General features: G+C 36.0%; 1 protein-coding gene across 1 annotated transcript; it reads right to left on the bottom strand.

Moving 5' to 3' along the window:
• Positions 1–4296, bottom strand: LOC127157814 (calreticulin-like). Its single transcript, XM_051101028.1, is given in 10 exon segments — positions 1–501; positions 629–721; positions 849–992; positions 2156–2269; positions 2344–2430; positions 2432–2554; positions 2637–2731; positions 2880–3083; positions 3190–3291; positions 4093–4296. Coding segments are annotated over 10 exon segments (1260 nt in total). The 5' UTR covers positions 4184–4296; the 3' UTR covers positions 1–294.
• Between the last annotated feature and the right edge of the window lie 8638 nt (positions 4297–12934).

Genomic DNA, 12934 nt, shown 5'->3' with positions numbered 1-12934 from the left:
TTTAAAAATAAATCATTTATTTTAAAAAAGTGCAAATCCAACAAATGATACATTAGAATTTTCCCCTTGCGCGACTCGAGACAGAACAGAAAACCCAAACATTAATTAATCTAAACTTTATCAGGCCGTACTGTGGATGTATTGGGGGGCAAATCTAGCAGCAAAACCAAAAGAAACCCGAGTTACGGGATGCGACATGTGACTAGAAAGGGGCGGGGCCAAAAATTCACACCACATATATAAAGAAAAAGACTTTAGAAACTCAGATCTGCTCATTCAGGAAGGAACTCCTTTTCACAACTCGTCTTTAGGGATCGTATCCTCCTCACCCTCCTCTTCCTCCTCAGGAGGTTCTTCTGTGTGCTCTTCCTCCTCTGGCTCATCCTCATCTTCATCCTCCTCATCTTCCTCATTATCGTCTTCCTTCTTGCTCTTTTCCTCCTCTTCACGCTTCTTCCGTTCTTCTTCTTCCTGCTGGTCCTTCATTTTCTTTTCTGGTCCCTGATACGTAAAAAACAACATTACGCCATCAATATTTATGGTTAAATATACATGTTGTGGAAACAAATGAGAGAACCGATCCCAGATATCTAACAAATGTAAATTATCAATATTCAAATGTTTTTACCTTTGTTGCACCCCACGTTTCTGTACCAAATTTCTCTGCCTCCTCAACATCATCAGTGATCAGGAAGTTATCAAAGATCGTGCCAGATTTCACCTGTAAGAAAGGTCAACAGTTTCTGGAAATTTTCACCACATAATCGGTCATTCTGGTTAATGTTACCAGAGATAACCAAACCAAATTTGTTCAAAACCTACTAATGGCATGCCAATCTAAACCATACCTGCCAAAGATCCAGTCCCAGAATGCCAACTTTGTCAAATTTGTAAATGGTGTTATCTGGAGTGTATTCAGGGTTGTCAATTTCAGGGTGAATCCAGGTACCTTTGTAGTTGGGGTTGTCGATCTGTTTTGGTTTCCACTCACCCTATATAAATGGAACTTTGTTAGCTGGTTGGTAAAACTGGTTCCTATGTAATAAACAATCAACAACTCTGATTGAGAAGATAAGTTAGTTTAAAAAAAAAAACTGTAGAAATGGTCCACATGAAACAATCTTGAGTCTAAATCTCTCTCAGAAACTCCTAAAGCCCAAACCAATTTGGGAATAAAATGAGTCTAAAGTGATTTTAACTGGTCTCTTAAGGTCTAAACTAGACCAATCTGACCATTAGAAAGCACTTTATGGCTTTAGGTTTTAGTAGATCTTAAAATATAAGGATTTTCTACATGAGATCATCTCTGATAATGTGATAACATTACTCACTCTCAAAAACTCATAGAGTTCAAAGAAAGTCCAAACCTATTTGGGAATGAAACCAGCCTAATGTGGTTTTAGCTGGTCTCCCAAGGTCTAAACTAGGCCAATATGACAAGCTGGAAGCATCTATGGCTTTATGTTTAGTAGATCTTAAAATATTAGGATCTTTTACATGAGAACATCAAATTACTCACTCTCAGAAACTACTAGAAGGTCCAAACCTACTTGGTACTGAACCCGATTACTTCTGGCAGCTTACCCTGCAGAAAAGACCACTCCCAAGTGGTTTTAACTGGTCTAAAACCATCAAACTAGTCAAATCTGACAACTTTGAAGCACATAGCTTTATGTTTGGTAGATCTCAAAATATTAGGATCTTCTACATGACAGCATCCCTGATAATGAGATGATTACATTAATCAATCTCAAAATCTCCTAGAATGTCCAAACCTATTTGGGACTGACACTAGTCTAAAATGGTTTTAGCTGGTCTCCCAAGGTCTAAACTAGACCAATTTGACCAGTTGGAAGTACTTTATGGTGTTATGTTTGGTAGATCTTAAAATATTAGCATCTTCTACAAGAAAACATCTCTGATAATGAAATGATAACATTACTCACTCTCAGAAACTCCTAGAAAGTCCAAACCTACCTGAACCTGATTACTCCTGACAGCTTACCCTGAGGAAGACCACTTTAAAGTGGTTGTAACTGGTCTCAAAACTGCCCCAAACTGGTCTAACTAGACAAATATGACCATTTTGAAGTAGGTCATGTTTGGTAGATCATAAAATATTAGGATCTTCTATGTGAGGGCTGTGGTTTTGTACCTTGTACTCTGGGTTTGGGATCATGGCAGGTTCCCATTCTCCGTCCATGTCTTCATCCCAATCGTCTGGTTTCTTGGCATCAGGGTCGGGAATGTTCTCAGGTTTGTCCCAGTCCTAAACATAAAGCACCATTGGATTCATGTCTAAGAACAACTTTTTCGTAAGATTTCTACACACTGAAATCATACCTCAGGTTTTGTGTCTTCAGGATCGTCGATTTTCGCCCGGTCGTCCCAGTCCTCTGGCTTCTTGGCCTCGGGATCCTTGATCTTTTTTTGGAGGAAGGAAATCCCAGTCTTCCTCCAAAGAACCCGACTCCACTTTCTCGTTGTCGATTTTGACTTCGTACGTCTGGTCTGGCCGCAGGATCAGCGTGTACAGGTGCGTGAGTTCGTCGTCCTGTCAGGCCCAAGCGGAAGAACTGAATTGCAACAGCTGCGATTAAATCTCAAGATATTTCAAATACATTAATGAAACATACTTTGCATTTGATGTCCTTCTTGATTAGGTGGTTCTGGCCTTTGTAGTTGAAAATGACGTGAACTTTCTTGGTGCTGTAGCCACAGATGTCGGGTCCTACAAGAATGAGCAGAGTGAACATGACACAAAAACAGTGAAAGTGAAAGTAAATGCCATCAGTTTGGATTTCACATTGCACTACACTGGCTTTCTTGGTGGAAAAATACAACCTAATGCACATTTAAAGGCAACATTCATGACTTACCGAACATGATGTAGTACTGCGATTCGCCGTGCATATCGGTCTGGTCCAGGTCAGCGGGGAAGACTTTCACATACCCGCCACCACAGTCGATCTTCTGCTCGTGTTTCACAGTGAACTGGATGACAAGCGGTTTACCCTCGTTACTAAACGAGTCAAAACGACTGGATACAGCGTAAAACCGAGCATCTTGACTTGTCTGCAAACCTTGAAGGGGAAAAACACATTGCATTAGTCATTTCACATTGACTTGTATCTATTTGCATTTTCTTTTCAAACAAAGGGCGCTTGTGAAAGAGCCGTGACCTCTGACCTTTATCAAGCTCGGCATCGCCGTAGAATTTCCCTGAGGTCAGTTTCCACTGGCCGTAGTCGGATTTGTGTTTGGATTCGACCCATCGGCTTTTCCAACCATCTGGAGAGACAAAGTTTAAAGTGTTTGCAAAATATTATTTGGATCATATCAGTCAATAATAGATTTTTAATTGCAGCTACTTCATTTTTCCCCATTTTTAAAATAACATTTTGCTGTCATCCAGCAATAACATTATATTACAGTCAAGAGAGAACTATTTTTAAGATACCTCTATCTCTATTAAAAGACACATTTTGTCTTTATCAAGTCACAAAATAAAGTTATCCATATTTCATACTGTACATTTATTTATCTATTTTACATTGCCCATGCATTGTTTATTAGCCATAATATGAAAATATTTCCAGACTGGAACTTTTAATATCACATATCATTTAAATTATTATATGATTTAAATTATGCAAAAATCTACGTTAAAAACAACTTATATGAAATACCAGTATCTTAAATTTGCCTTTACAACAGTTTAATAGTCAAAAAAGTGAAATGAAACCAAAACCTAACACTTTGATTCAAAAGGGATATTTCCCGTTTGCCATAATCCACGAGTAGGTACGCATTTAGACAAAAAACAGAACAATTTTCACAACTTATGGATTCTTAGCATGACTTGTAATTTGTATACCACAGTTTAATATGCAAATACAGTCAATCGAAGTGACACTGGCTAGATGACACAACAGGCTTTGATCTTAGAAATGCAAGAAAGTAAACTTGTTCAATACATCATAAAAAGACAATAAAAACACGCTATTTTGATATTTTCAAGAAACGCTTTCATCTCAATGAAACCGTGAAAATGTATCTGATCTCACGCATGACCAAAGAAGTGAAATTTACCTCCGTCCAGAAATTGTTCTTTAAAATACACATCTGCATACGCAGAAAATGCCAGTGCAGATATAAAGCACACTGCTACAGCGATCCGCATCTCTGCACTGTTAAAGGACCTATATTAGATGAAGATCCCGATATAATAATGAATGGCGCTGGAGCTAATGGTCAGTGAAATATGGCTCGGTTGTGTTCCTGCACAGATGGCTGAGAACCATTGGCCGGACGCGCAGCCAATCAGAGGAGACCACGAGTGAGGAGTCAGCGCCGTGGGCGGGGCTTATGCGAAGTACGTGACTAGAACGTAGGAAGTGTGTAGAAATAAAAACAAGAATAGTGAGATTCTTGTTAAACTAGGAAAAAAAAATTTTATTATGTAATAAGAATAAAGGTGATCTTACAGTGATGTTTTAATAATGTAAAACTATATATGTGCGCATTGCTGAACTCAAAATTCAAGCTGTACTTAATAAATTTAATAAAACAGATTGAGACTCGAACCTCAGAATGAGAAAACATTATAGACAGATAAACATAATGGACAGCGGTAACAACTGAGGGAAATATTATCAAGTCTGAACTTCAAAATGCAAATAAATGTTTTCATATAGGGGTTTCAGTATTAGAGACGTCTGATCTGTAAAATAATAAACGCTAAAGTAAGCTAATTTGCTGAATGCACCAGACTAACGATTCGTTCGCTGCTGGTAGCCTATAAGTTCGTCCTTTAAAGCACCCAGTCAAATATGAATGATCATATTAAGAAAAAAAAATGAAAATAAAAATGAATAATGATTAGAAACAAATTAAAAACCATGTTATACTAAATCTAATATGAGCAAAGCAATTTTCATCTGCATCAGTACCAGCAGATGACTATAAAAAGCCATGAAACATAATTGAAAACAAAGAAATGACATTAGGTTTCTAAGGTATGAATATGTGCTTGATCTTGTTCAGCTCTTCTGGATCTGATGTCATAAACCAGAAGAATGACAGTAGCCACGCCCACCAGAGCAGAGAGGACCAATCGGATCACAGCTTCAGTAGAACCACAACAGTGGACAGAGTCTGAGGAATAAAAACATCAAACTGAGATCAGCTCAGTCAATAAACGCTAACTAATATCAGCAGTGCTGCCGTACCTGAACATGTGTGACAGAGTTTGCTGATGTTCAGATGTGTGGTCTGGTTGCTGATGGGATTGTTGATCACACAGCTGTAGGTGTTTTTATCCTGATATTCCACCTCCAGAGGTAGAGAGAGACTGATGCTGAGATCAGACACACTGACGCTGGACAATAAACTGTTTCCTTTGTACCAGGAGAGAGTCACATCACTCACATTCACCACTGAACACAACAATGAACAATATGATGATGATGATGATGAGGAAGAACAGTTTGAAGAGTTACTGCTGATGACAGGAACAGGCAGACGAGCTGAAAATGGTTCAGTGGTTGAGTAAGTGTTTACGTTGTCCATTATTTAAATATTTAAAGAACAAAATAAATGATCTCAACTCACCATAGACATAAACTATAAATGCTTTTGATGTCTGTCCATTTCTACTTAGAATAGGCGGTTTATAAATTCCAGCATGTTTAGTTGTGATGTTTGTGATGGTCAGAGATTTAGTTTGATTGAGCAGCCTCGGCCTCCGCCTTAATACCTCTAAAAATTTATTGTCAAGCTTGTAAGTTATATTAATGATAATTGGACTTTCAGACTTCAAATGTTTTATCTTAGCATCTTTCCTTGTTTCAGGAAAATTAAGAGTGACTGAATCTCCTTCCATCACTGATATTTCTTCTGTATCACAACAAACACACACAGAGAATAAAAAGGGTTTGTCACACAGATTTAGACTTTCAAAATGTATTATAGCAAGCATAATATATAACAGTAGAAGCAAAATGGTGTGTTGATTACTATTATATGTGATGGCAGAAAAATAAAACAGGTGAAACAAATATTTAACTCACCATAGACAATGAGAATGAAAATTAGCTTATTTAGTTGGTTGATCTGTACATCATAAAATCCATCGTGTTCAGTTGTGATGTTTGTGATGGTCAGAGATCCAGTTTGATTGTCCAGCTTCAGTCTGTCTCTGAATCTCCCATCAAGAACATCATCATATACAGTGAATCCATCAGCTGTTACATTAATTTCAGCTATTAAAATGTTTTTAGCTGTAAACCACCACCGAATCTGATCATTATCCTTAATTTCAGTGAGACCAGAGTGTAGAGTGACTGAATCTCCCTTCTTCACTGGCTTTGATTCTATGAGTTGACCACTAAATAAACCTGGCAAACATGGAGTTAATCAAGATTAAAGCTTTAAATACACTTAAAGTTTTAAAGTTTTAAAAACACATTTTAAACTCACCAACCAGACGCCACAAACACAAACAGAACAAAACTAATTTAAGAAACATTTTCTTCATCGGTTCACTGAAAAGTTTACGATAGCGATGCTTAAAATGTCTGAAAACACTCACGACCGAACTGTGGTATTTATCTGTGTTTATCTTCTTTTAACAGGATTCAGACTCTGTCACAGTTTCCTTTATCAGAGGAAGTCATGAAAATAATCAAGATTTTGCTATATCTCACATTTTAAAGTGAATTTTGGCCCTGTGTGAGTGAAATGTTGCATAATGTTGGATTAGATATCAATATCTGCTGATGTGAGCTGTCGAGATTTGAGAAATGTTTGAGTTCATAATGAGGTTATTACATATTAATTACAGATTCTGGTATCTTGGTAGCTAAACAACTATTTTCAAACTCTAATTGAAGCACACAAGTTTATTTCGGTCTTTTGGAGAAGCTGAGACGTGTAGAGACCTGGATCTGTGCTTTCTAAAATTATGATGGGTTTAATTATCATATTTTACATGTAACAGTTAAAGGGATAGAAAAATAGACACAAAAGAATCAACATTTTAGTGCACAAATGTCTCCAATAAAACAAAAAAGCCTGTGAAGCGTCGAGCGCCCCCTGCTGGATGAATGTTACTAACATCCTACAACTATCCAAGTGTTTCATATTTACATTTTAAAAAGTATATTTATAACACTACACACCGTGTTATATTACCATGACATGACATTACAAATGAAAAGCTAGTAAACACTGCTGTGAGGGTGTTTTTGAATCTCTTCTGACTGCAGTAATTAATTGCTTCCTACTTTTGGAAAATCTTGGAAATGTTATCATGGAGTCTTTTGCTGTTCGAACAAATGAAAACGAAAAATAAATAAAGAAATAAAAATTACTTGCTGTGGCCACACCGTTCACCTCTGTAGATTATCAATGACGACTTCCGCTTCCGAAAAACCGCGTGTGAAAAGCGTTAATGTTGGAAAACGAACTCATTACATTTAATGTACAATATTCAGTACAAAAATAAAATAGTAATGTTTTAGCTGTATATGTGGTTTGCTTCAGAGTTACAACAATAACAATTTAATAGCCTAGTAATAAAAAAGTAAAATAATGTTTCACCGGTATAAGCTTAATAATAATGTAAACATTTACATAATGTTAAATATGATTGAAGCGGTGTCCAGTCGCCACATACAGGCAAGATAGTGTGATCAAACCGTCACATGAAATAAAGGAGACATAAACCAGCAAAGGACCAGTGATCAAAACCTACCTAACCAGCATCCCAGCATCAAACCCTACCAGCATACAGCCAATGAGAATCACCAAACCCATAAATTAATGCTCCTATAATGATGTTAATAATGTAAAACTTAATATGGACTGCTGAACTTTTGTATTCCACCAGAGAGGCGATAATAATTGTAATAAAACATGGAGAGACTCTTGAACCTCAGAATGTGAAAACTTTACTGGTAAAGGCAAGCAAATACAGATGACAAATGGACATAAAAGCAACATAAGCAAACACCTTTCAAACTGAATCTGTATAACTAAAAATGAAAGCTTGTTTGGCTGAATCTAATGTGTGCATCTTTGGCAATCTTCAGTATTTATCATGACAAACACTTACATTTGATACTTTGAACATATATGAGCTGCATTAATATAAGAAGATGAATATAAAGGCTGTAAAAATAAAAGTTTGATTGATGCAAAATTGTTGCATGAGAAATAACATAATCTAGGTTTCTGATGTGTGAATTTGTGCTTGATCTTGTTCAGCTCTTCTGGATCTGATGTCATAAACCAGAAGAATGACAGTAGCCACACCCACCAGAGCAGAGAGGACCAATCGGATCACAGCTTCAGTAGAACCACAACAGTGGACAGAGTCTGAGGAATAAAAACATCAAACTGAGATCAGCTCAGTCAATAAACACTAATATCAAGAATATTTTGAAGGACATGACAAATTATCTCTACACCATAGACAGAAACATGGAACATTTTTACTGACCATTTTATCATTATCATTAGTAAATATCGTCCAGAATGTTCAGTTGTGGTCTCTGAATCTCCAGTTAAGAACATTATCATATATGCTGCTGACCCCTTACAGCTATTAAACTGAGTTCAGTTCCAAACCTCCACTGAATCTCATCATCCATTATTTCAATACGACCAGAGATTAGCGTGACTGAATCTCCCTCCATCACTGATATTTCATCTGTATCACCAAACACACAGAAAGAACAATGTTTGTTTACGTAAGTAGTTAGTTGAAATGTAATTTTCAAGTGATTAATACTATAAAACAGCAGAACTGACATTATATAGATAAACAGAGATAGAGAGAGAGAGAGAGAGAGAGTGTGGATTAATATTGTATCTGGTGATGATGAAAAATAAAACAGGTGGAACAAATATTTAACTTACCACAAAAAGCGAGAAAGAAATGTATTTTGATATAGTTGCTCTCTACTACATAAAATCCAGCATGTTCGGGTCTGGTGTTTGTGATGGTCAGAGATCCAGTTTGATTGTCCAGCTTCAGTCTGTCTCTGAATCTCCCATCAAGAACATCATCATATACAGCTATGCTGTCAGCCTTTATGCTGATTTTAGCTAATGAAGTGTCAAAAAACCTCCAATGAATCAGATCCTCATCCATTTATTTTAGTAAGATCAGAGTTTAGAGTGACTGAATCTCCTTTCTTCATTGATATTTCATCTGTATCACCAAACATACATGAAAGAGGGTTCATCACAGATTGAGAGTGTTATTTGATGTTTTATTAAAGTAAAGTATTTAGTAGTTTAATTAATGATAACATTTGGATTAATGACAATGTCTTTGTACTGATTCTGTAAGGAACAACCACTGACCCAACAACAGAACCAAAAGGTATTCAACATGAAGGTCATTTAGCTGCACTTAGTTCCAGTTTGACTAAAGCTCCACATTTAATCTGAGGCCAGTTTCAAATGATGCTAAAATTTAAACTGATATTATTATTAATTTTAGTTTTGTTTAGGTGCCCAGATGATGCACCACATGCTCCATTTATTCATTGTCCTTTAGACTCAAGGATTCAGTCGTGAGCAGATCGAAGGGTGAGCAGATTAGTCAAATTTTTCTGTGTTCATGCTTCATGATCTCTTTTTGAGATGTGTAGCTTTATTGTTTATTGCATAGTATTTGTTTTTATGAATGCTTTTGTGTTCAGTATTATCAGGAATTTCAGTCTTAGAATTAAAATATAAAACAGGTGAAACAAATATTTAACTCACCGTAGATAAGGAAAAAGAAAGTCTTGATCACACTGTTGGTCTGTAGTTTATAAAGTCCAGCATGTTTCGTTCTGAAGTTTGTGATGGTCAGAGATCCAGTTTGATTGTCCAGTTTCAGTCTGTCTCTGAATCTCCCATCAAGAACATCATCATGTACAGTGAATCTGTTGGCCCGTTTATTGATTTCTGCTATTAAATTGTTTTCATTTTCAAGCCTCCACTGAATCAGATCATCATCCAATATTTCAGTAAGACCAGAGTTTAGAGTGACTGAATCTCCTATTTTCACAAACTTTACTTCATGAAACCCACCTGAAGAACAGTTTTCACAGATTAAAACTTCAATGTAATTATTTTATGCTGGTTTAACAAAGCCATCACTAACACTAGATCTAGTTAAAAGTTTTTGAATAATGTTCTTCAGTGGTACAGAAACAAAAATGCTAAAAGATTGTATATTATTATTTTATTATTTTTATTATTATTTTATATTTTATATTATTATTATTTTGTGTAACTGAAATGAAAACTCTTATGGTTGGAAAACATTCATTGACTGATGAAATACAAACAAGTGAGAAATTTTTACTTTAGACAACTAAAATTAATGCTGCTGTATTTGAGTTTCAAATGGCAAAAAACAGGCTGAATGAATCTGTCACTATTATGCACCACACTGAACTGTTCTCACAGTTAAATCACAATTTAGTTATTTCTACATGAGAATAACAGTGAATATTAATTCTCTCTGACTAATTTAAACAGTAATATTTTACATGGTACCAGAACAGCAACTGAGGCCATAAAAACACATTTCAAACTCACCAGCCAGATGCCACAAACACAGAACAAAACTAATTTGAGAAACATTTTCTTCATCGGTTCACTGAAAAAGTCCATGATAGTGATGCTTACAATGTCTGAAAACACTCAGGACTGAACTCTGATATTTATCTGGTTGAATCCTCCCCAAACCCTCAGTTAGTTTCCACGTCTGTCCTATAACATCACGAAAATCAACAAGCTTTACTGATCTTAAATTATTAATTAATGCATGATAAGAATAATGTTGGATGTCATAATTGACTGTTGGTGGTTAATTTTTTTAACTGTAAATATGTTTTGTATGGGATGAAATTCAAATTGTTTGGTTCATGTAAGTAGGAGAAGAAAATAAAGAAATGCTTCAGCCACAAACCACAGACCTTAGACACACTGATGCAGAAGCAGTTTGTCCACCAAAAGATCAAACCACATTAGATGTAGAAAAATCAGACCACAACAGGTTTAACCTTGACACACAAGCTGAGCATCTCACACTATCAGTGAATGACCTTTAGCATTTTTGCCAGTGTTGCTACAACAAACAGTACAAGTTAATGAGAACAGTAGAATGTAAATTTAAAGATCTATTTTTAGGCAGTTTGTGCCTTTATTGTGACAGGACTGATCAGAATTGACAGGAAGTGAAGCGGGAGAGAGAGGTGGGGTGGGATTGGGAAAGGTCCTCGAGTCGGGATTCGAACATGTGATGCCCGGAGCGCAACGGCGCTATGTGTTGGCGCGCTGCCCACAAGGATCAGCCGAAACAAAACAGGACGTAAAATAAATATTTTGATGTGATATTTTATCTTGGGAGTTCATAATGAGATCTCTGGATTTTAATCGCAGACTTTGGTATTTTGGCATAACTCTCTGATAATAATTAAACACATGTGAGACATATGAGTTTTACCTTGGTCTTTTCTTCTGGTGAAACTGTAGCGTAAAGGCCTGAATTAATATTTCCTGAAATTCAAGTTTAATTTATGATGGATTTATTCAATAATCCTCATATTTTAACTGTTCAGTACGTAACAGCACTAAGGATTTTAAAAATACACCCAAAACATTCAACATTTTAGTGCAGGAACATCTCCAACAAGAAAAAGCTGGAAGAACCGTCGAGAGGAGAAACAGTCACAGACTGTGATGACGATTCCACAATCTGGTTACTGAAAAGTTCACGATAGTGATGCTTAAAATGTCTGAAAACACTCACGACTGAACTGTGGTAGGCTATTTATCTGGTTCAGTCTTCTCTTAACAGGATTCAGACTCTGTCACAATTTCCTTTATTAGAGGAAGTCATGAAAATAATCAAGATTTTGCCATATCTCACATTTTAAAGTGAATTTTGGCCCTGCATGAGTGAAATGTTGCATAATGTTGCATTAGATATCAATATCTACTGATGTGAGCTGTTGAGATTTGAGAAATGTTTGAGTTCATAATGAGGTTATTACATAGTAATCACAGATTCTGGTATCTTGGTAGCAAAACAACTATTTTCAATCTCTAATTGAAGCACATATGAGTTTACTTCACCCTTTTGGAGAAGCTGAGGCCTGTAGAGACCTGGATCTGTGTTTTCTAAAATTATGATAAAAATATACACAAGAAACATTTTAGTGCACAAATGTCTCCAATAAAACCAAAAAGCCTGTCAAGCGTCGAGCGCCTCCTGCTGGATGAATCGTTGAGAGGAGAAACATTCACGGACTGTGATGATGCGCTTCCACTGTTATTAATATCATACAACTGTCAAAGACAAAGTGTTTCATATTTATTTTAAAAAGTATATTTATAACACTATACATCGTGTTATATTCCCTTGGCATGACATTACAAATGAAAAGCTAGTAAACACTGCTGTGAGGGTGTTTTCTGAGGGAGTACTGTGAATTTGACATCTTTCTCTCTTCTGACTGCCGCAATCAATCTCTCTACATTTTCCCCTCTTTTGGAAAGTCGTGGAAACGCTATCATGGATTTTTTTCTTACTGTTTTAACAAATGAAAACAAAGACCTAGTCTCCCATTTACCACTGTAGATTATCAATGACGACTTCCGCTTCCGGAAAACCGCGTGTGGAAAGCGTCCATGTTGGAAAACGAACTTATTACATTTAATGTACAATATTCAGTACAAAAATAAAATAGTAATGTTTTAGCTGTATATGTGGTTTGCTTCAGAAAATCTTGCAGAATTACAACAATAAAAATTTAATTGTAATAAAACATAATTAAAAAGTAAAATAATGTTTTTTATCGGTATAAGCATGATAATAATGTAAACATTTACATATATTGTTAAATACAATGTTTTAATAGTGCAA

This window comes from Labeo rohita, unplaced genomic scaffold (assembly GCF_022985175.1).
Source record: "Labeo rohita strain BAU-BD-2019 unplaced genomic scaffold, IGBB_LRoh.1.0 scaffold_1207, whole genome shotgun sequence".
Lineage (NCBI taxonomy): Eukaryota > Metazoa > Chordata > Actinopteri > Cypriniformes > Cyprinidae > Labeo > Labeo rohita.
This window is presented reverse-complemented; position numbering and strand designations above follow the sequence as displayed.